At 40.5% G+C, this 20651-nt stretch overlaps 1 protein-coding gene across 4 annotated transcripts in view; it reads right to left on the bottom strand.

Annotated features, from left to right (window-relative positions):
• Nucleotides 1-1941: 1941 nt before the first annotated feature.
• The window catches only part of pacsin1a (protein kinase C and casein kinase substrate in neurons 1a), a 42451-nt gene continuing 23741 nt past the window's right edge, over nt 1942-20651 (bottom strand). For 3 of the 4 annotated variants that reach the window (XM_010767793.1, XM_010767792.1, XM_010767795.1), the window contains 9 exons: nt 14111-14240; nt 11241-11397; nt 10824-11059; nt 10046-10201; nt 8732-8907; nt 7258-7378; nt 7046-7152; nt 5808-6064; nt 1942-4539 (listed from right to left, as the gene is read on the bottom strand). In XM_010767793.1, the coding sequence (XP_010766095.1) occupies nt 4430-4539; nt 5808-6064; nt 7046-7152; nt 7258-7378; nt 8732-8907; nt 10046-10201; nt 10824-11059; nt 11241-11397; nt 14111-14170 (1380 nt within the window). In that variant the 5' untranslated portion in view covers nt 14171-14240 and the 3' untranslated portion in view covers nt 1942-4429. Of the gene's footprint in view, nt 4540-5807; nt 6065-7045; nt 7153-7257; nt 7379-8731; nt 8908-10045; nt 10202-10823; nt 11060-11240; nt 11398-14110; nt 14241-18747; nt 18969-20651 lie in introns of those variants that run through there. The other variant, XM_010767794.1, reaches the window with a different exon arrangement.

Here is a 20651-nt window from a genome sequence, read left to right as displayed (position 1 = left end):
CTTCATTCCAGGTACTCATCTGAGTACCTCACTGAGAAAGTTGTGTGCACCCCTGGACATACAGGAGACTATTGATGTGTGTATGCAGAGCTCTCAAGTCTCACGCATTTGGCGTGAGACACACGCATTTCACTCCATTCACACGCTCACACGCCACACCTTGTATTTCACACGCAGAGATTTATTTCCAGGGTACCGCCCACCAAGTTGCGTCGCAATTTTGTAAACAAACTAGGCTTGTTTGAGACGCGTGCACTCCACTAGCACTAGAACTTTGAGGGGAGCCAGAAGTTGGAGTACCAAACACCGCTGCCAAAATCTCACTCTGAACTCTGTTCAAAACTTGAGAGCCCTGCTATCATGACTCTATTTTATTATTCTTTATACCGATTATATTTAATTTGTCTTAAGCACTCTTGTTGAAATGTAATTTTGGTGTGATGTTTGGTTTCTCAAAACGACTTATATTTGAAATAAATATTGTTAGTTTGCTTTCTTCCAGAGAACTAACATATATTTATATCACTCTTCATACAGTGTAGCTGGTGCTAGCAGTCAGCTAGCTTAGATTAGCACAAAGACAGGAAATGGCAAGCCTGTTTCTGCCCAAGGTTAAACATCACATGCCTGTGAGCACCTTTAGTACTCAATATTTGAAACTTGAATCTTGTTTTCTTAGTGAGTTTGACATGTGCTGGAGGTTAGGTACATTGGACATAGCTAGGCTAGCTGAGCTAACTAGCTGCTTGTTTCAGCTACAAATGTAGCATGCATACATTGAAGTGAGTGGTGTTAAGTCTTCTCATCAAACCCCAGCCAAGGAAGAAAGCTATTTATTCCCAAACTGTCAAACTAATCCTTTAAATTCTCCTTTTCTTTGTACAATGACACTTTTTTGTTATTCCTATTCACACTAATGGCGCATTTCCACTGCAGGGCCTTGCACGGCTTAGTACGGTATAGTTAGGCCTTGGTAGGCCAGGCTAACTTTATGCTGCGTTTCCATTACAGTTTAGTAGCTGGGGCAGTAACTATAGTAACGCAGTGTAGGCGGAGCCGTGACGTCATCTTCAATGCGAACACCAACATTAGCTTTTAGCACTCAGAACTCACAGCTCCTCATATCTATTCAGAAACTAGACAAAAGTTAAACAAGTACAAACCACCGACTGTCTGTCATGGTGAATACAGTCGCTGGTTTATATATGTCTGTAGGCCGTTGTGAGTGTGGACGGTCGGAGCATATTGCGTTAGCTTAGCCGATCTCCATTCAGAAAACACGCATTTTAAAAGGTTTTTCGCCTGCCGTCTTATCTGCAGACTTGTCACAGCATTAATTCATGGTTTTTATTAACCGGTATCAGTATGTTGTTACTTCGGCATCATTTTTAAACGTGTATTACAATTAAATCGCGGTAAAATATGTTCATTTTGTTGTAGTTGTAGCCCCCTTGCCAGCGATTCTCTCTGACCATTCAACAGTCGAGTGTTTACTTCACTAGTTTAGCATATTCAGCCGGTAAGAACCTCGATTTTGGAGGGCCAGAAAAAAGGTGAAAAAGTAGCCCTGAGCCTTAACTACACCTAGTAGTGGAAAAGCAAAAAAACACACTTAAACCGTGCTACGCGCTGCAGTGGAAATGGGCCATAAGTTGCAGCGCAATTGCCAAAGTAAATGAATATTTAAATAAATCTGCCCTGATGGATACTCCTTTTTTACATTTCTATCTTTGGGATTATGTTCAGGATCCAGAATAAAGCAATGTATAACCAATTTTCGTCTCTTGTAATAGTAATAATATTATACATAACACGAGCTGTCCATACAAAAAACACACGGACACTAACCTTTGATTTTTTCAACAAACTTGTTTCCCCTTTCAAACCAATATCGCAAAAATATCGACACCATCACAACAAATCTGAGTCGGGTTTCTCATCTCTATTTTCATTATTATCTGTGATCATAATCATCTTTATGCATATTTAAATGAACTTCTTGTTACATCAAGATGAACAGGCACTACACCAGTTAGGAGATAAAAGTACATCACTAACTATGAACATACATCTTCTAGACCGCTAATATAGGGTTTCCACAACATGAGCTGCTGTCCCCTGTGTGCATAAGGAAGAGATCATCAACATAAAAAAGCATTTACATGTACACCTTTTTACTGCCTCAACATGGTTAGGTCTCATTTTTCAACTCAACACAGTTGTACAGTTACAATAGAATATAATCTTTAAATTACATCGTCATATACAAATCTGACAGCGTGGGATAACGTCACGCTTTTATGATACACTGACAATTCCATTGCAATGAAATTCATACGATATATCTATTATTTAACATGTTTCCATTGCTGATATTTTAATGAATCACATTTACATGTATAACACAACATTTTGTCTTAATAGTCAATCACTTGCAGTTTTTTTGGGAACTTTTTTTTTTTCCTTACATTACATACATAACTCATACGCACTCAATGAAGAAGTTTTCCCCCAAAATATTAACCTGGTAATGTGGAGCATGTGTTTGAATTTGCGTGTTTGTGTATATCTTGTATTAAATGTATGTGTATTTAATATGTATGTGTGTGTTTGTGTGCATACGCGCATCAAGGAAGTGGGACAGTTTAATGATAGGAGTCCTTTTTGCTATGCTGGACAGCTTTACCCTAAGACACAACTTGTGAGCTGGTGATGTGTTTCTCCTCATGTGTGAGACCCAAACCTGTCAAATCCTGTTCCAGACACAGAGCTAAACACATCTGACTGCTGTTGGTCCAGTGACATTTTAAAACTTCAGGACAACTAGGTTATAAAAAGCATCTCTCCCATCTAATCAGAGATTTAGTTGCAACCCTTGCATGATAACATACTTAACATCAGATGCAAATTCCTGCTATTATTTAATTTCTATGTAGCAAGATTTAAAAAATAACCATGTAATGCACTGTGCAAGAGTCATCTTCCAGGAAATGCAACACTGGTGACAAATGTATTCCCTGTGTCATTGTGCTGTGTTTTGCGGACAAATGAAATTTGGGTGGACTGGGAGGCAGCTACAAGCTGATTCTCACTGAAGCTGTTGTGATATGTAAAGTTATTGCATGGAGAGAAAACAGAAAGGTGATGGTATTGGGGCATTCTTTGGCTCAGCAGGGAAACGGACCACATAACTAGTGCTTTTTGCTAGGTAGGGCTTTTAAATGACGGTGGAGAACCATGTTTAGACAACATGCCCTCTTTCAAGCCCAAACATACATTCATGTCCTGTTGAAGAGGCTTCGATCTTCAGACAACCGTCAGCAGTACAATAACATGCCTCCATTGGCCTCTTGCTCTGGTCAAATGTGCCCGGCATTGTTCAGAACCCATCTCCTAAAACCCCAAGAAGATGACTTGATCCGGGTTCGCTCAGAGGGAATGTATCGTGTTTCTTGTAAGCAGTAGTGAATTAAAATGAGACCTGAATCACTGAACCAAGAATGAAAGCTTCTGGAGAAACAGTTTCCTTTCCTTGGATTGCATGAAGATGATATAGTCAATGAGGTTGTGACGCTAAGAAAAGAAACATGTCAAAAACTAAACAAACAAACATAAAATCAGTTCATCAACAAGCTTCCTTTCATGAAAACAGAAGCATGTCCAGAAGATTGTGATGCTAAAAAATGACCTCTGCATTTGCAGTAGAAGTGTTGCATCAAGTTGAAGCCGTAAGAAGGCTGCAGGATTCAGGGAATGCAAGTTTTTTTGCATAGCACATGCTGCTATGCAAGTTCAGAAACAGTTAAAACACATAGCACTGCACACACTGGAAGAGAGGTTGGACCAAATCACAAAGAAAAACAAAAAAAACGAGAACAAAAATAGAGGATACTGTTTGTGGTACTTTAACACTACACAGTATTCCAGATGTAAGAATGACGACTGACCACACACAGCATTAAAAATGCTACACAGAAATGGCATCACACTGTATATACACAATGCAGGTTAGAGAAGCTTGTCTTTGTCGGATGGGTATAACTGATTATATTATCTTCCCATTTTCACAAGAGAAACGACTGCAGCGTACTGCAAGTTTAATTTAAGCTGCATTATACGTTAAATACAGCTACACAGAGAAGCAATGTGTTCCTGCACTGACTTGATGGTATAGTTGAGTGTGTATATACTGGAATAACTGCTGCTCCTGTTTTTAAATGTGAAAGTCCACCCACCCCAAATGCTGGATAAAATATATTATACTGATATACTGTCTTTTAGGTTACTAAGTTTTTATTTAGGCAAGACTGCTCGGCGCATCTGTTGGGCAAGGGATGTGTTGCTCTTAAGTCTCTGGTTATGTGCGGGGTGCGATTGGACGGGACAGTTCAAGCTGCTTCCAATGCCGTGTCCTTGTCCAGTAACGCGGCTAGATTGGCTCGACGTAATTGGCCGGGTACAGTCCCTCTCGGCCGGTGTCCAAGCGACCTCTACACCAGCCTTGCTCATCTTCATCCTCAGTCTTGGTCAGTTCATCACCTGTGAAGGAGACACCACTCCGTAATCAACACGCAGTCCTCTGTCAAAGAGTGAATGTAAACCTCAATTATGATATCTGTGAATACCACTCCAAACAGACTGTTTTTCTACTTTATCTTAGGGCAAAACTAAGGGCATGAGTCCAAATGAGTCTCAATTGGCACACCTCTGTACTAAGACTTGCTTTTTTGAGTGCATAAGTGTGTCACACAGAGAAGTAGGGCAACATGCAGTACCCAGATTGTGCGCTCATAACAGTAACAAAGTTTGAGTTTGAACGTAAAAACTTCACACGATAAATGATAGCCATCTTGGCTACGTAACAGAAGTGGAGGAACCAGCAGCGGTTGCTCAATGCACTCTACAAATATAAGTTATGCATGTGGGTTATTTCACTGTTTACTATTAATACCACTATACTGTGATTGGATCAAAGCCATCAGTATGTGAGGATATGGGCAGGCTGTAATTGCTGGTTTGTGCAAACAAAAACGTTGCTAGCTAGTTAGCCTGTGTCACACTATACAAGTGTTGACAGTATAAAACGTGGCAGTGCACGGACGGAAATATCCAAAATTGAGACAGGGAACAGGTTTCTCGCATTCCCAGAAAAAAAAGACCCAAACATTTTTTCTCTTAATGATTTGGATTTTGCATATTGTATCTAGTTTGACTGTTTGGAAATGTTTGTTCACATGTACCCACAATACTTTGTTTGATTCACACATGCACAACTACATGTGTGACCCAATACAATTCCTGCCACTGGTTTCATAATTTGCACTGTTGCACAGGCGGAGAAAAAGCCCCAAGAAAATCAGCAATATGACAAAAAAGTGCAAAGAAGAAGAAGACTGATCACAAGTTAACATGGATTCAGACAAGGCAGGCTTCTAAAGATTATAAAAATCAGCTTTGCAAATGAGAAAGTGCTTCTAGTTATTTTTTAGTGCAAAGCTTGTTTTTAAGTTGTTACTCATGCCACTGCGTCACTATTTCCACACCATTTCCCACACACCAGCTCCTTAATTGGTGGAAAGTGCCTGTAATTTGTTTTCCATGTGGCAATTATTGACTAATTACTGCTATCTTCTAAAGAGAAAGGGAGCTTAAGAATAGAAAATAGGACAGACTTAAACATTTTTGACCACCTGTTCTGTGTCATCTTATCTTAAAGTCCTGTCTCCAGGGTTCTTTACTATACTTTCATTAGATCATAAATTAATAGGTGGACTGTAATATGGAGGACACCACATCATATTACTTACCTGCTTTGAAGGTGAGCTCATCCTGTTCCTGGCCTTCATAATCATACAGAGCACGGACGCGGACCCCGGCCGCGGCCACGGTCACGGCCACAGCCACGGCCCCGACCCCAGCCCCGACCCCGGCCCCTTTCCCAGTGCTGGAATCATCTTCGAAAGAATTCCCGTTTCCGCCATTTTCGTTGCCAGAGTAAGAAGCGGGCTGCTCATCATCGGACCACTCAGTCGAGTAAGCTTGGTTTTTTTCATAGCTGCTCACACTGGAGGATAGAGGAAATGCAGGGAGAGATTTATTTGAAGAGAAAACAAATCACATGAAAAGATCAAACCAATGATGAATTGATCTTGTAATAAGTAGTGTCAGTGTAGTTCCTCTGTGCCACAGATCTAACTGATTTAAAACACATCAATACAACTCACTGTTGCACTGGGAGACATTCTCCTAGTTATGATGAACATGGGAACTGTAGCTTATTCAGAATTGATCCCACAAGCATCATCCTGCTGCTGCCAATACACACTATTATGCACAATCTGCACCTACAATGAGTCCCAAACATAATCACTATTTACTCCAGTTTGAGTGTCTTTGTTTTGTGTTTTTTGCCTTAAGATAAAATAAAAGTGTATCAGTGAGACCCATTTTTTAAATGTATTTATTATGAACCAATGGGCAGGACAGGGGAAGTCACAGAAGACCAACGCAACTATGAGATGCAGAATACATGAAAGAACAGTACAATAAGAGACTTATTCTGCTGAGATGCACCACAACAAAATATTCTGTTCATATCTGATTTGAATCTTTCAATAATCTATTTATACTATACATTTCAACCAATATTCTTATTTATGTTATTCTTTCATTTTCACTTACTTATTTGTAAACCCCTTGTTTCAGTAAAACATATTTATTGTAACATGTATGTATATATTTTAACATTAGTAGTAGTATTGATTAGAATCCACATTTTACATTCAAATTTCTTATTGTTCTTATAATTTCTCTAGGTTTTCTATCTAGAATTGAGAAACCGTAACAGTTCCCAAATTCCCCCCAGGGGTCAATCAAGTATTTTTAATTATTTTCATTTGTAGTATTACCAATCTTTCAATGATTTCAAATAACTTTAACAAATATGTCTTCACTTTATTCAATCTAATAATGAAATGTGTGGGCATGATATACGTTCATAATTCAATAGAGTGCTTCAATGTGATCATAAAGATGGATTACTGACCTGCTCCGGTCACCAGGTGGAGCCACATGGTCGGTGCTCGGAGTGGGTGGGGCTCCGTCTGGCTTCTTCTTCTTTGGAGGAGCACTGGTCTGGTCTGGGTTGTATTCCTGGAGATGAGAATACAAAAAAGGGGTAAACACACAATAAAGAATAGTAATAAATTAGAGTAGAGGTATATAGTGTTTGTGTTTATGACAGTATAGATATTTCACCTCGAATGCAGGCCAGTTCATATGCATGTCGGGGCCGTGGTTGTTGCTGAACCACTTCAGGTCCTCTTGTGTGTTTGCACCCAGGATCGTGCGCTCCAGCTCTCTGTATGTTGCGGCATAGCTGAGGAGAGGAAAGTGGAACAAATAGTGACGATGAAAGTGCCAGCAGAGACGCGGGGGGGGGGGGCTGCCAACTTGGCAACAGAACCCACAATGGAGCTCAAAATCAGGTTCTGAGAGGGATCCAACATCGGTTCCTGAAAAAACTGAAGTGTCTCCCTGAGTTTTCTGCTGCAGCCCTCAGCAGATGAAGTATTTGGCCTGATTCAGCCTAATAATCCCCTACAAGGATATATTTGTTCATATAGCCACAAAATCTTATAATAGTTTGAAAGGACACGTTCATGTAGTTTTCTGACCGTATTTAGGGGATGAACCATCTGACTGGGTTTCTTTACAAAATACAGTGACAATATATTCATCCTCAGACAGCCTGTTGTATTATTCAGCTCAGAGCACAACATGATCCACGTTTTTTTTCAAACATTTAATAAAAAACAGAACTTTAAATGATTCAGTAATCCTAAAAGAATATTTAAGCATGATTCATTAATGTTTCATTGAATTACATTCAAGCCAATTTAATATTGTCTAGAGTAGCTGTGGTGATCAAACTGAAATCAGAATGAGTTTGTGTGTAATGATAATGGCTTCTGCTCATAATGCTAAAGAGTGGTAATGTGTTACTTTAAGTCCTTATTTCAAAGTAGGCTATTGCATTTGTAGAAATAATACTCAGTTGTGGAGGGCAATACTAGAGCTAAGGAGCGGTATGAAATAGTTATTAATGAAACAATTTTAACGTGAAAAATGACACCAGTCAGGATTAAGTACCCAGCAATCCCTTTAACCATCTTGATTCATGACTAAAAATTAAGGGACGTCTGTTAAAGGATCATTAAAAACATCATTAACATTGGGTCGACTTTGTTGTTGCCTGAGGGTTAAAAACAGCACAAAGTATGACAGGCTTTCACTGTGAACACAATTCAGTTTGGCAGAAACGTCATTGACTGAATAATCAATTAATTAGTGCTGTGAGACGCGACGCTAATGAGAAATGCATGCCTGGTTGAGAAGTGTGTTGAGATTAATCAGTTTGAAGTGAACTGTGCTGGATGTGACACAACAAATCAAGATAATCCATTATAAATTGTGTTTGCAATGTGATTATTTCTGATTGAAGGTACAGGTACAGTATGCGATCATGCTCAAGGAATTATTAGCCGTGTTGCACATTATAGTTTAAATAGGAATTCACTGAAAATACATATGAAAGAGTGGGAATAACAGAGAGGTTGACTGCAGCGGTAAGACTAAAAGCTAACTCACATATCAGGGAAAAAACAGTCGGTGAACCTATCCAGCATCTCTATGAAGCCGTAATAAAAGGGTCTCTTTCCGCCCTGCTAACCTCGCATTCTCTGTGAGGTTGAGATGGCGTTTGATGTCCAGCAGGGCCTCCTTGAGGAAGGTCAGCCTCTTGACTTCATGCTGCTGGCACTGGTCAAACACCTGCTCCATGCACTCCATGTACTGCGCGGTGCACTTATTCAGCTCCTCCAGAGACTTCTCATACTTTTCTTTAGCCTGAGACAGAAAACAGAGAACACAGAAAACTGAAGCCTCTGTGGAGAAAACCCCAGCATGGTTGCATTATTTATTATATTTAAAGAGCTGGCTTATTTGTTACTTGATATTCTGGTAGTACATTGATCCCAAATGTATGTAATTACCGTAATTTTCGGGCTATAAGCCGCACTGGACTATAAGCCGCAGGTGTTTTAATGTTTAATTACCATATGTAAGGGTTCGTGCACAGAGGGGATTGTCGGGAAAGAGATGGCTGTTTGAGGAAGCTCCCATTTATTAAAATTTCAACAAACAAGTTGCATATTTGCATAACGTATTCAAGTGTTAGCATTTAGTGCAATAGTAGCTACAGAACATGTACTGTGCTGTGTAAACTGTACTGTATCACATAGCGTTTCAGACACACAAACTTTTCAACTTTCAAACTTAAACGGTGCGCTCCCAACGCACGTACCGGCAGTGATCTACAGCAGTGGTTTTCAACCAGTGGTACGGGGACAAACTGTCTCGCTCTCGTAATGTCTGTCTGTCTTGCTCTCGTTCTGTCTCTCGTACCACTCTCGGTTCCACTTTTACTTTTGCGCGCTACCTGTCTCACTCTTTTCCGCCCTCCAGCTTTTCCTGCTGGAGCCCGCCGCTTAAAGGTGGGGGGCGCGGACCGGCCATAGAGCCCATAGAGTTAAAGGTGGTGGACTGTAACCTGTAAAATCCATAGATTTAGGAGGTCCCCTAGTGGCCGTTAGCTGTACAAATCCATAGATTAGCCGCACCGTTATATAAACCGCAGGGTCGAAAAATGGGAAAAAGGCGCGGCTTATAGTCCGAAAATTACAGTAATCAAAATGAGCAGCTAGCACGGGCAATGTTGCGCCAAAAATATTCTGTTCTCCAAAAATACTAACATAAAAAATATGAAAACCCACTTTTCCTTTCACACTGCATTTATCTATCACCACACAACACCTTACATTATTTATATAGATAGGAATATGTCAAAAATAACAGCCATTTAAAACCCCGCCAGGGAACTAGTACAAAGCATAAGAAAGAGCCTTGACCAGCAACATAAGACTCACACAGAAACCTCTCGCCTGAAATTAAACCAACTAAAAGACTTCATTTTTCCCCTTCTTACCTTCTGTGAATCCTGTTTGCATTTGTCCACTTTCTCGTGGAGTTTCTTCTGCTGGTCCGCGGTGACAGAAGCCTCCGTCTTGCCGTTGGCCTCTCGGGCCGCAGCCAGCTTCTCCTCCTTGCAGGCCATGTGGTAAGTCTTCTTAGCTGCCTCCATCTGTATGACCAAACACAGGCACTGTCAGAGTCTCACATACATTTGGTCACCAAACAAAAAGAAAGGCATGGTTCCCCCTGTATTTTATTTATGACCATAAAGTCAAGTTTAATAATGATTGATAATATTTTAATCGTTTAACCTTTATTAGAATTATGGCATTTTTATTGCTATTATCTTTTTATTTTTTATTTCTGTTCTATATGTTCACTTGTTTAATGGGGTTTTTATTGTTGCATCGAGTCAGTTTTTTTGTGTCTTATCTGTCGGAGAGAATTCATTATTTATTTTATTTTATTTCTATTATCATACCTTTGACCTCTTTGTGTCTGTTAACCTGTTAAAATGTTATATTTTGCTGCATTTACCTGTAAAGTTCCTAACAAATAATCTGAGGAGAATGTGTTGTTGTTTATTTTTAACTTGTGATCCTTTTGTAAAGCTGAAAAGTGCTATATAAATAAAGCTTTATTAATATATTATTATTATAAGTGAATGGATGTTGATTTGACAAGATATGAACAGAAGAACCAGAAAGCAGCTGGTAATGAGGTGAGTACATCTTCTAACACCAAGAACAAAATGATGATTGATGCTGAGGATTTGTTTCCATCGCCCTCACCTCCTTGAGCTTTTTGGCCCAGGGTTTCTGAGCCTTCTTGAAGCCTTCCTCGGCCTCCTTGGCCTCTTTGAAGCCTCCGATCATCTGCTTGTGATAGGCCTCCTTCTGCCAGTTCTTCACTTTTTCCACGTCCTCGTTCACCAAGTTGTTCTTCACATCTTGGTGCAGCTCGCTCACCTTCTCTGCCTCGGTCATCACAGCCAGCCAGGCTCTCTCCACAGAGCCGTACTGCGGGCCTGCGGACGAAAAAAATGATTTATTCCAGATCAAACATTCAGAGCAATAAGCAGAAGTCAAATATTACCACAGAGCTTACACTAAACTGTGTAAACGGAGCTCTGGCAAATTGAAAATCAGCGTAAGGTACATTCATTTGTTGAGGTTTTTATTTTATTGACCCAAATCCCCCGTGCTGACCTTTCTCAATGAGTTGTCTCCACCTCTTGGACCATGCAGTTAGCTGATCCCCGTAGGATTTCTCTATCTTGGCACGCTCCTGCAGGCAGCCCATGAGGTCATTGCAGAGCCGATGGCCATCATCAAATCTCTTGACAGCACGTTTGTAGTTCCCCACCTGAGAACACAGGGATAAAGAGGTTAAAGGAACAGAAAGCACATATTTCTTAACATGATATCACAGGGGCAAAATAAGTATACAAAATATAAAGAATATTCAATAACTTATCAAATATTAGGTTTTTGAACGTTTTTTCTGTACAGAATGGTTGTGCATAAACCACCACAGTTTAGGTGGTCATATATTTGTACAATATATAAATATTTTAAAGAAAACAGGCAATGGTTTCCTGATTCTAGGTATAGGCAGATCTTTCATACCCTATAATGGATGTTAACCAACAGTGAATATTTATCCTGAAACATACAGTCAAATAAATATATGATATGCACATTAAAAAGCTTTCCAGCAATATTTAATTACCAAATATATAAATAAATATAAAAACTAAATATTTGCCCATTATCATAATTTGCAGACATAACAGCATTCAGGATTGGTTTACTGCCTTTTCTTTTAGATCTCGCCACCTTAAGTGATACCGCCTTAAAAGAGCCATGCCAGGCTCCGCCTCCTCAGTGCCTGCAGGGGGCGTGAGCTCACGGTGCATGATGAAGGGAGGGTAGTAAGAGAAGGGGAAAGGGGGGGGGGGGATGCTCGTGCCTGTGCATGTGTAGTTATGCAATGACATGGGCTTGTGTTTGTGTGTGTGTGTGTGAATGAGTGTGTGTGTGTGTCTGCTTTAATCCTCTTCAGTGGTGTAATGCAGGCAGACAGATTCTTAGGGATGGACGTCGAAGGTAGAGACAAATATAAACAGAATCCACACACTGCATATGTATGTGCTGTAAACACGAACAGTGATCCATACATCATCACATGTAGTAGATTCTGTACGGTGTGTTCTCTGGCTGCAGCGCTGCGCTCTGATTGGTCCTGATCCGAGCATGCATGTGTGACTACTGTTTGCGATGAGGGAGCTGCAGGGAGGCAGTGAGACAGGTGTGTGACGGTGTGAGCTTCGGCCTGTGTGACACATTGCCAATTCACAAACAAAAACATGCAGGTGGACTGGCACCGCAGATAAAAACACGCCTGAGCTCTTGTATTTGCACTGTGTGGTGATGATCTCATCCATCAAGGCACAGTATATCAAATATCAACGTATCTGATGAGAACATCTAAGAATAAAAAAAGTTTCCTGGTATTTCTACACCACGAGCTGAGCCTTGCTGAGTTGTTGGTATACAGTACAGATGCTACAGGCAGGTGCATGTGCTGAAAGGCCCCTCAGAGCGACTGCTGACTGAAGCTCTTTGTGTCTCCGTCTGAGAGCCTTGACACAAAGAAGGCTCTGTACTGAGGGAATTCATTAACGCTAATTTGGGGTGGGTCAAAAGACCACACGTTGCATCTCAGCACAACAAGGGAGGATGGATTGCACTTAGATGGTGTTTATACTCGTTGTGATGTGACCTGTGATGACATTTACAATAAGCATGATTTACAATACTTAAAGTGACAAAATAAATGTAGTGTTCGCTCAAATAAGGAATCATTGTGTTGAAGAAGTGTCTGTAGCAGGGACTCAAATCTTTAAGGACATCTTTATTATCAATTCCATTTACTTTCTGTTCCAAACGTAAATGATTAGGGATCATGCACCAAAAAATGACGTTTGCAGTTGTCTAATTTTCTTTTGTTTATGCTTAAAAATCTGCCATGGAAACGGCCTGATACACCAACAAAAATACTAAGTAAGACTAAATCCACAATTACTAGCTCATACTTTTGTTTATGTACTATAAGTATTTTTACTTTGTATCATCCAAACCTTTATGATTTGTTCTCCTCTGACAGAAATTAGCTTTATTGACCAAAACACTGTAAGCCTACATTATGTGAATTGCCTAGAAATAGTACATGCCAGGTCAAAAAAGGAGATATACAAATTTGAATAATACCATTTAATTACTTATCATTCTCATTCCTTTTAAAAGCCAAATCCTATACGGACACTACTGACTACAGGCAACTATGTTCTATAGACTAGTTAAACCCAAAGATGTAGTTGTGCAATTGCAGTAAATGCATTACATTTTTGAATTTGAATAACCTTTACGAGGGACGTAAGGGACCGCAGGCTTGCATCCCAACTGTGTGGGTCACCAGCTCTAACAATGAGCTATATGGCGGTCCATATATTTAAATGTTGTAATTATTGTGAGGAAAATACAGACTCTGCAACTCTCCTTTTGCACAAAATATTTGTAGCTGCAGTTCTGCTTAATGAGGTGGAGGGAATCCTAATCAGGTCACCTTTAAAAAGCTCTTTGTTTAAAGCAATAGCCAGACCTTTTGGGAGATACTCTTGCTAAAAGGTAGGATGAAAAGATAGATACCACTCGGTCTGCCAGCAGCTACTTAGCATAAAGTGGAAAAACAAGGCCTATTTGAATATTGTATCAATGTTCTCATCTTAAAGCAAGATTGCTTTTACTTTAAAGCATAAGGCCGTGCCTAAGTCTTTGAATGGGCTTCCAGCGTGACAATCTGCATTGAGTCTCAGTGGGAATCGAACAGCTTTGCTCAAACTTCAGAGATTCAGTGAAGCAATTTTGCTTTTAAAACTTGGTGAAAGATATTTCATTCAATGTTCTTTTGTGGTGACTGTTTGCCTTCAGAAGCAACATAAACACAAGACAAGAAGGAGGGTAAGGGCCTGGGATGCAGGTGTAAAACTCTTGAGAATAAACATGACATTGTTTACCTCCCAGAAGCTGTCCATGGTGTCGTCAGCACCTGCACATTCATCGTAGGAGCCAGACATTTTCCTGGATGTGGCAAAGCACTCTAATGACTAAACCTGTCCTCTGCAGCAGAGCTGGGTTCCTCATGCACTGAAAGACACAAAGAGAACAACAACAACAACAACAACAATGTCAGTCAGTGACTTTATAGCACAAATACAGTAACAAAGAAGTACAGTGCATGTGCATGAGCGGACATTAGAAGACCATACTGGCCTCTACGCCTCACTGAGGAGAAGCAGTGTTGGACATTTCCCTGGCAACGACAGGAAACTTTTCAGTGTGAGGGTTTCTATTCGAGACGTTTATAATAATGAGATCAAAATAGACTCCTCCGCCATGCATACAGCGCCGTGCCCTCAGGAATGAGAGAGGGCATCTTATATTGGCGTGTCCTAGAAAAGATACGAGAGAGAGTGGAGCATCACGACCATCATGCATCACACTGCTCTGACCCTGGATGCTTTCACTGAGCAAATACTCATTCTTTTGACACATTACATCCGAGATGGTTCAATAACAACCACTCAGAAATACACTGTACACGTTTCGCTAGGTTTACCCATGTGTGATATTACTTTGACCATTGTTTATATGTTCAGCCTATTTTGCCGGTGTTTAAAGTAGGTTTCAGTGTCCTCTGTTTATATTAGACCACTGTCTATTGTTGCCATTAATATGAAATCTTTAGTTCATGTTTTGTTGGTATAACGCCAATTACCAAAAGAAAGACTCACAAATAAATAGTCCATTCGATTTCTTATTGGATTTAAATTGAGGGTTAAAAATAATTGTGCATCCCTAAATATACGGATACAAGATCAACAAACCTATTTTTAAACCTATAGATGTCCTTTAATGATGTGGGTTAATCACCTATTACTTTGTAAACCCTACAGAATACAGTCCCTGCTGGATTTCCTCCAGGGTTTAAGGTGATTTATATTTATTTGTTTGACGTCTGGTCGATATCTTACCACCGCGGTTAAAACAGAAGAGACTGCGAGCCGCTTTATCGGTATTGAACTCAGTTTGAAGCAGAATCCATTTTGCTCACATGACTAATGGCTTTCCCTGGACGGCGAGCTCTTCATCGCACTGCAACCAACAATATGACTGAATATTACATGTGTTTCTGTTGATAATGTTTCTCCTCTGACTAGATCTCTTTGTCTTAATAAGATGCAGTTGATTGTGGTTATTATTCTGCATGTGGCCCACATGGGACCCGGGCTCCTGTCGTGTGCTGCAGTTTTTGTGTATTTATGTCTGGTTAAACGTTTCGTCCTTGATTTAAACCACACGCTTTAATCAAGAGACTGTGTGTGTGTATGTTGGAACAATGACGACCCTTGTAAAACTTCTACTGGCACTCTTTATCCTTATGTTGGCCATGAGGGTTGTGCAATAGGTCGCCATTGTCAGTATGTGCGTCTGTGTTTGTTCAAACGGTGAATGACTGATGTTATGTATATGTCTCTTAATGTCCACTATGTTTGTATATGCACATGTATGCGGAAGTGCAGGACGGAGTCCAGAACACATTTCCTTACGGGGACAATAAAGTATATCGTAGTGCACACTTTATTGCAACCTTTAATTAAAACAATAATGAGTTGCTTAAAATGTTATTATGATCACAGTTAGTGATTCCTAGTAGGCCCTAATGCATATTAATGTTCATCAAATAGCGTAATAGACAGAGTTCACTGCAGATGAAGGATGACTCGAGGCCATTTCAGATTAGAAGCTGAGTCTGCACTCTTCGGTCGGCTGAAGCACAATAAATGTGAAGTTTAAAATATTACCAGCACCCTCCGTGCTCCATCCTTCAACTTCCTCCGCAGTCAAGTGAAAACTCATTCCTGCAGCATCCTTCATCCCTGAAATGACTCATGTAGAATGACTCTCTGCGTTAGGCTCAATTTGAACCAGCCCGACCTCCCTTTTCCTTATTCATAATATAACAACATCATTGTCCTTGTGAGGAGAATAAACAGCCCTGCTACAAGGTCAGCTTATGAGAGTATCAGTATTTTTAGTAGCTGCAACACTGTGTTTTCACAAGGGGTCTACTCATCAAAAATGTTATCAGGGGAACATTCGTACCCGGTGTGATTGGTTCTGGTTTCAGAACAGGCAATCTATTCCTGCTCGCTCAGTGTTTCCAGAGAACATCGACTGATTGAGCCAAGCTGTATTTTATCAAAAGCCTCGGTTACTGTCTCCAGCCCTCACAGTCGGTGGGGCTCCCAACAGTAGAGGCTTTCATACATTGGCTGTATTTCAAGAGTGCACACCACAAGATACCAAAGAACCAGTTCATGATTTGGCATCAGAGTCTGAATCAGAGACAACTTGAACTCTTTAGTTGCACAGGGATCAGCTGCAAAGTGTATTTCTGGTAATTCACCTTATTATTTCCTGAAAAGCTCAGAAAAACTCAGGGCTTGATACAATAAGGTACTACATAATGTTTCTCTCTAATTATTTTTACTGAACATAAAAGGAATACTTAAGGTTTTTACAATCCAGAAATGTACAGATAATGTCCTAATCCAGAACTGTGAATGTCTGTCTTTACATGCAGAAGACAGTACATATGCATATTAAAGTTTACATGAATATACTTTTACAGAAAATCAGCTATGAACCTTTTCTGTATCTTGAATTCAGCTTATTTTATATTATCATAAGAGAAAGCCCAAGTAACCCCCTCTTGAAGATGGGAACACAAACTGAGGAGGCCTGTCAGTCACCCTCATATTCTGTACAACTCATTTAAGATCAATTTGCATTAATAGTGACAAGTCATGACAATGAACAGACATTAAGTACAGCACCACAAAATACCCTTCCTCCTGTCCATGAGAAATATGCTATTTTGATGTTTGTGGTTTTCTTTTTGGACATTTTGGTTGAATATGCTTATTGCTTTGAGGATTTGAGATAAATAGAAGGAGATAAGGAGATAGATATTACTCACATACAGGCTGTCTATTTTTAAAGGTAACAACATCTGGCAACCAGCACCTCTATAGCTCACTAAGTACCATACTATATCTTGGTTTTTAAACTGTAAAAACTGAAGTGTTACTGGAGGAGGCTTCTTATGGACCATACAGACAAGAAAGTGGTATTGATCTTCACATCTAACTCCTTGCAAGTAAGGCAATAAATATCCTAGAAATGTTAAACCATTACAAATCCGCAGTAAGACTCAACATTAAAGATGATTTGCTCATAACATCACACTGCCAAAAGAATATTTGTGTACCATAACTTAAGGTACATGTGTAACCAAAGAAACCAATGATATTTGTTTAGAGTAAAGCCTACTTGCGATGATAAGTGAAAGTGTGGATATATGAAACAAACTGGATCATACTTATTTCACTCCTTTTTGGAACACTGTGCGTTCTCTTTGCATGTAATGATCATTTCAAAAAAGCTAATTTGCTTCCATAACAAAGTGCTTTCACTTGGTGAGATTAGTCTGAGGCTCTATTCTCAGTAAAGGCAGGATCATAAAAACAGCAGATGTTAAAGACTCAATCTGCCTTAAATTCATACCTGATTAGGGAAGCAAATGTTTATATTGCATTTAAGAAATGTTTGAATAAGATATCACACTGAAAGCTACATAAAATAGAATTAGACTGAATAATGCAAGAAGGTCCCAAGCAGCTAAGCAGCCCTAAAGTAGCAAGTCTTAATCTCAGCAAGTCAAACACCATTGGTCCGGCTGCCTGTCCCTCAATCCGTCCTCCAATTAGCTTCTGAGTCTGCGATTACAACACCTGGTGAAATGAAAGCCAGTTAAGCTCAGGCCCGATGCCAGAATCCCATCTCATAACAAAAGCCAATGCATTCAGAGGCTTAGGTTAACCAAAACTCACACTTAAACCAACACACACTTGATGAGCTCTAGAAAGCATTTGGATTAAGGCGTTAAATCGCAGACAGCAGTCCACACATTTTCTTGAATCTCACACTAGAATGCAGCATGGATGATATCATAAAAAGTGAAAATATAAAACCTGAGAGCTGACAGTGAGGACAAGTCAGCACCCTTAGCTCACTGGGTTAAACAACACAGACAAAACACAGTACATACATCTCAGTTTAGGTTCGTTACGGGGGATTGCTGTGTGTCCCATGAGACAGATAAGAGTGGGGGGTTGGAGTAATAAGCATTGTGGAGAGTGGCTTATAGTTATTGAGGTCAATCCACCTCAATGACTGTGAACACACCTCCCATTATATTGACTGGTATGGAAGTAATTATAAAAAAGAAAAACATAATAGCGAAATAGGCCTTTATAATGAGAAGAAACAAGCAAAACATTGCATATATAAAATAATAAAGTTACAGCTGGTCTCTAAAAGACACATTTCTTCACTGGATGCATTGAAACTGTTAACAACCCACTCACTGACCACAACACTTGTTGCTGTCAGAGCGATCTCTTTTGTGATTCAAAGCCTTTTGTTGCGGTTGCAGAGGCGTTATTGTTGCTCAAAGCTGGCAAATGACTACAATTCAAACTCTTGCACATTTGTATGAAACTCAACATTCTTCTGCACATCCACTTACCAGGGTTGACTCCATCTTTGAAAAAACCCCACAACAATCCCAGATTTTGAATTCAAACACCACTCCCTGAAAAGAGTCCTTGTGGATGTTTGGATTAATTTGTAGTCCAGATGTGTCCTTGGTTGCAAGTTTTACTTTTGCACCATTGACCTCTGTGGCCAAAGTGAATGCAGAGAGGACGATCAGTCTGACCAACCCGGCGTGTCTCCGAGGCTGAGGGATAATCCTGCAGTGTGCCACTTGAGTAGCTTTAGTGGGGGAGGGTGCTAGCTAGGAAGAAGAGCCAAGAAGCGGATAGGACAACTGAGACCGACACACAAAACCTGGAGATAAGAATGTGATATGAAACTGTAATTAGGATATGATATACTGGCTAACAAGAGAGCTGCACACAAATGCTGCAATGTTTCTTTCTGCATGGGGATACATGTCTGTGCAGTGGTGATAGAAAGTAATCACAAATGCACTGCAGGCACTAACAGCCCTGCACTTTGTGTCACTGAGTTAACAGCAGCATGACAGTTTATATGGCAGGTATTTGATAAACGTGAATGCTTTTAAGAGAGTTAAAGACAAACAATGGTCCAGAGGAGACACATGTCACAGCCACAGTCAGAAGGTCCAGTGTTGACAAGCCTTCCAAAGCACTGAATGGGAACCACAACAAACATGTAAGCTTGTTACCATAAGAAGATTTCAAAGAGATGAACTAACTTTACTCCAGCACATTTCCAAGCACTCTATCTCCTGACAGCACATGCTTTCTTTCTATCTAGTAATTTAAGGCAATCAGAAAAAGCTACCAAGGCTGCACTTAAAATGAATGTGGCATGTCAAACATTTTGAGAATGAACTCTACTAAAAGCCTTCAGTTGATGTTTTGATAAGGACTTGATTTACGGTGCACTATGCTCGTCTGTGGATTCTGTTTGATAAGCACAGCATGTCCTCCTCTTCTACTGACTGAGAGGGAGAGGACACACAAGGGGAGAGACAGAGGGAGGCCTTTCATTGAGATATAAGCAAAGGGAATGACAGGGAGAAACCGAGCGAGACAACGGCCGTATGGAGGAGAAGACGAGGGGGAGGAGAAATGAAGATTGAGATGGAGGCAGAGAGGGACGTGACGGGAGAGAGGTGAGGGAGAAGAGGAGGTGCAGCGAGGTTTAGGAGGAAGCATGGAGCCGCTCAGCCAGACCGTCCCTGAGAGGATAGATAGAGCCACGGGGCGAGAGCCGAACACATCAGGACAGAGATGTGATTCATCTCACGGTGCAGCACAGGCTGTTGGATGTTGCCAGGAGACAGAGCTGCCTTGTGCAGACTTCACACACGCGCTCATTAAACCGCCCATGTGACCCCATGCTTCACACAGCAACAAGAAGGCCTGTAGGGTGACGCGGTGTCAGCTGTCCATCCCACTGTCCACTCCTGGGACGTCCATGAGAATGTGCAACACACACACACACACAGGAAAGGGACTTGTGAAGTGCAAAAATAGAGACGTACTGAAGAGGAGGAACTCATTCAAAAAGGATGCAGCAATCTGGGCTGAGCAGCAGGGGCAGAGATAGAGGGGAAGTGATTGTTCTTGTGTTGCTTTCATCAGCTGAAGGGGCGTGCTGTTAGCCCTCTTCGCTGCTCGCTGGGGAATGGAGCGGGAGAGTCAAATCTGAACTGATGTGTAGATCCAAATGGAGAGTCTGAAACTGAATTTAGGGAAAAAATAACAACCCTCATCTTCTCTCGTTCCTCCACAAGCTAGAAGAAGAAGAAGAATGTGCTGCCCGTTTGGTTTCACATAAAGTGAATGTCTCAATGTCAACAAGAAGTAAAGTGCAAGTACTTCCATGTATTTGAGCACATCTGGTGAGTTACAATGTCCATTTCAATCCTCCAATACC

The sequence above is a fragment of the Notothenia coriiceps genome, unplaced genomic scaffold (assembly GCF_000735185.1).
Source record: "Notothenia coriiceps isolate Sejong01 unplaced genomic scaffold, NC01 NC01_scaffold00004795, whole genome shotgun sequence".
NCBI classification, from domain to species: Eukaryota; Metazoa; Chordata; class Actinopteri; order Perciformes; family Nototheniidae; genus Notothenia; species Notothenia coriiceps.
The sequence above is the reverse complement of the archived record's forward strand: the minus strand, read 5'-3'. Positions and strand labels throughout refer to the sequence as shown.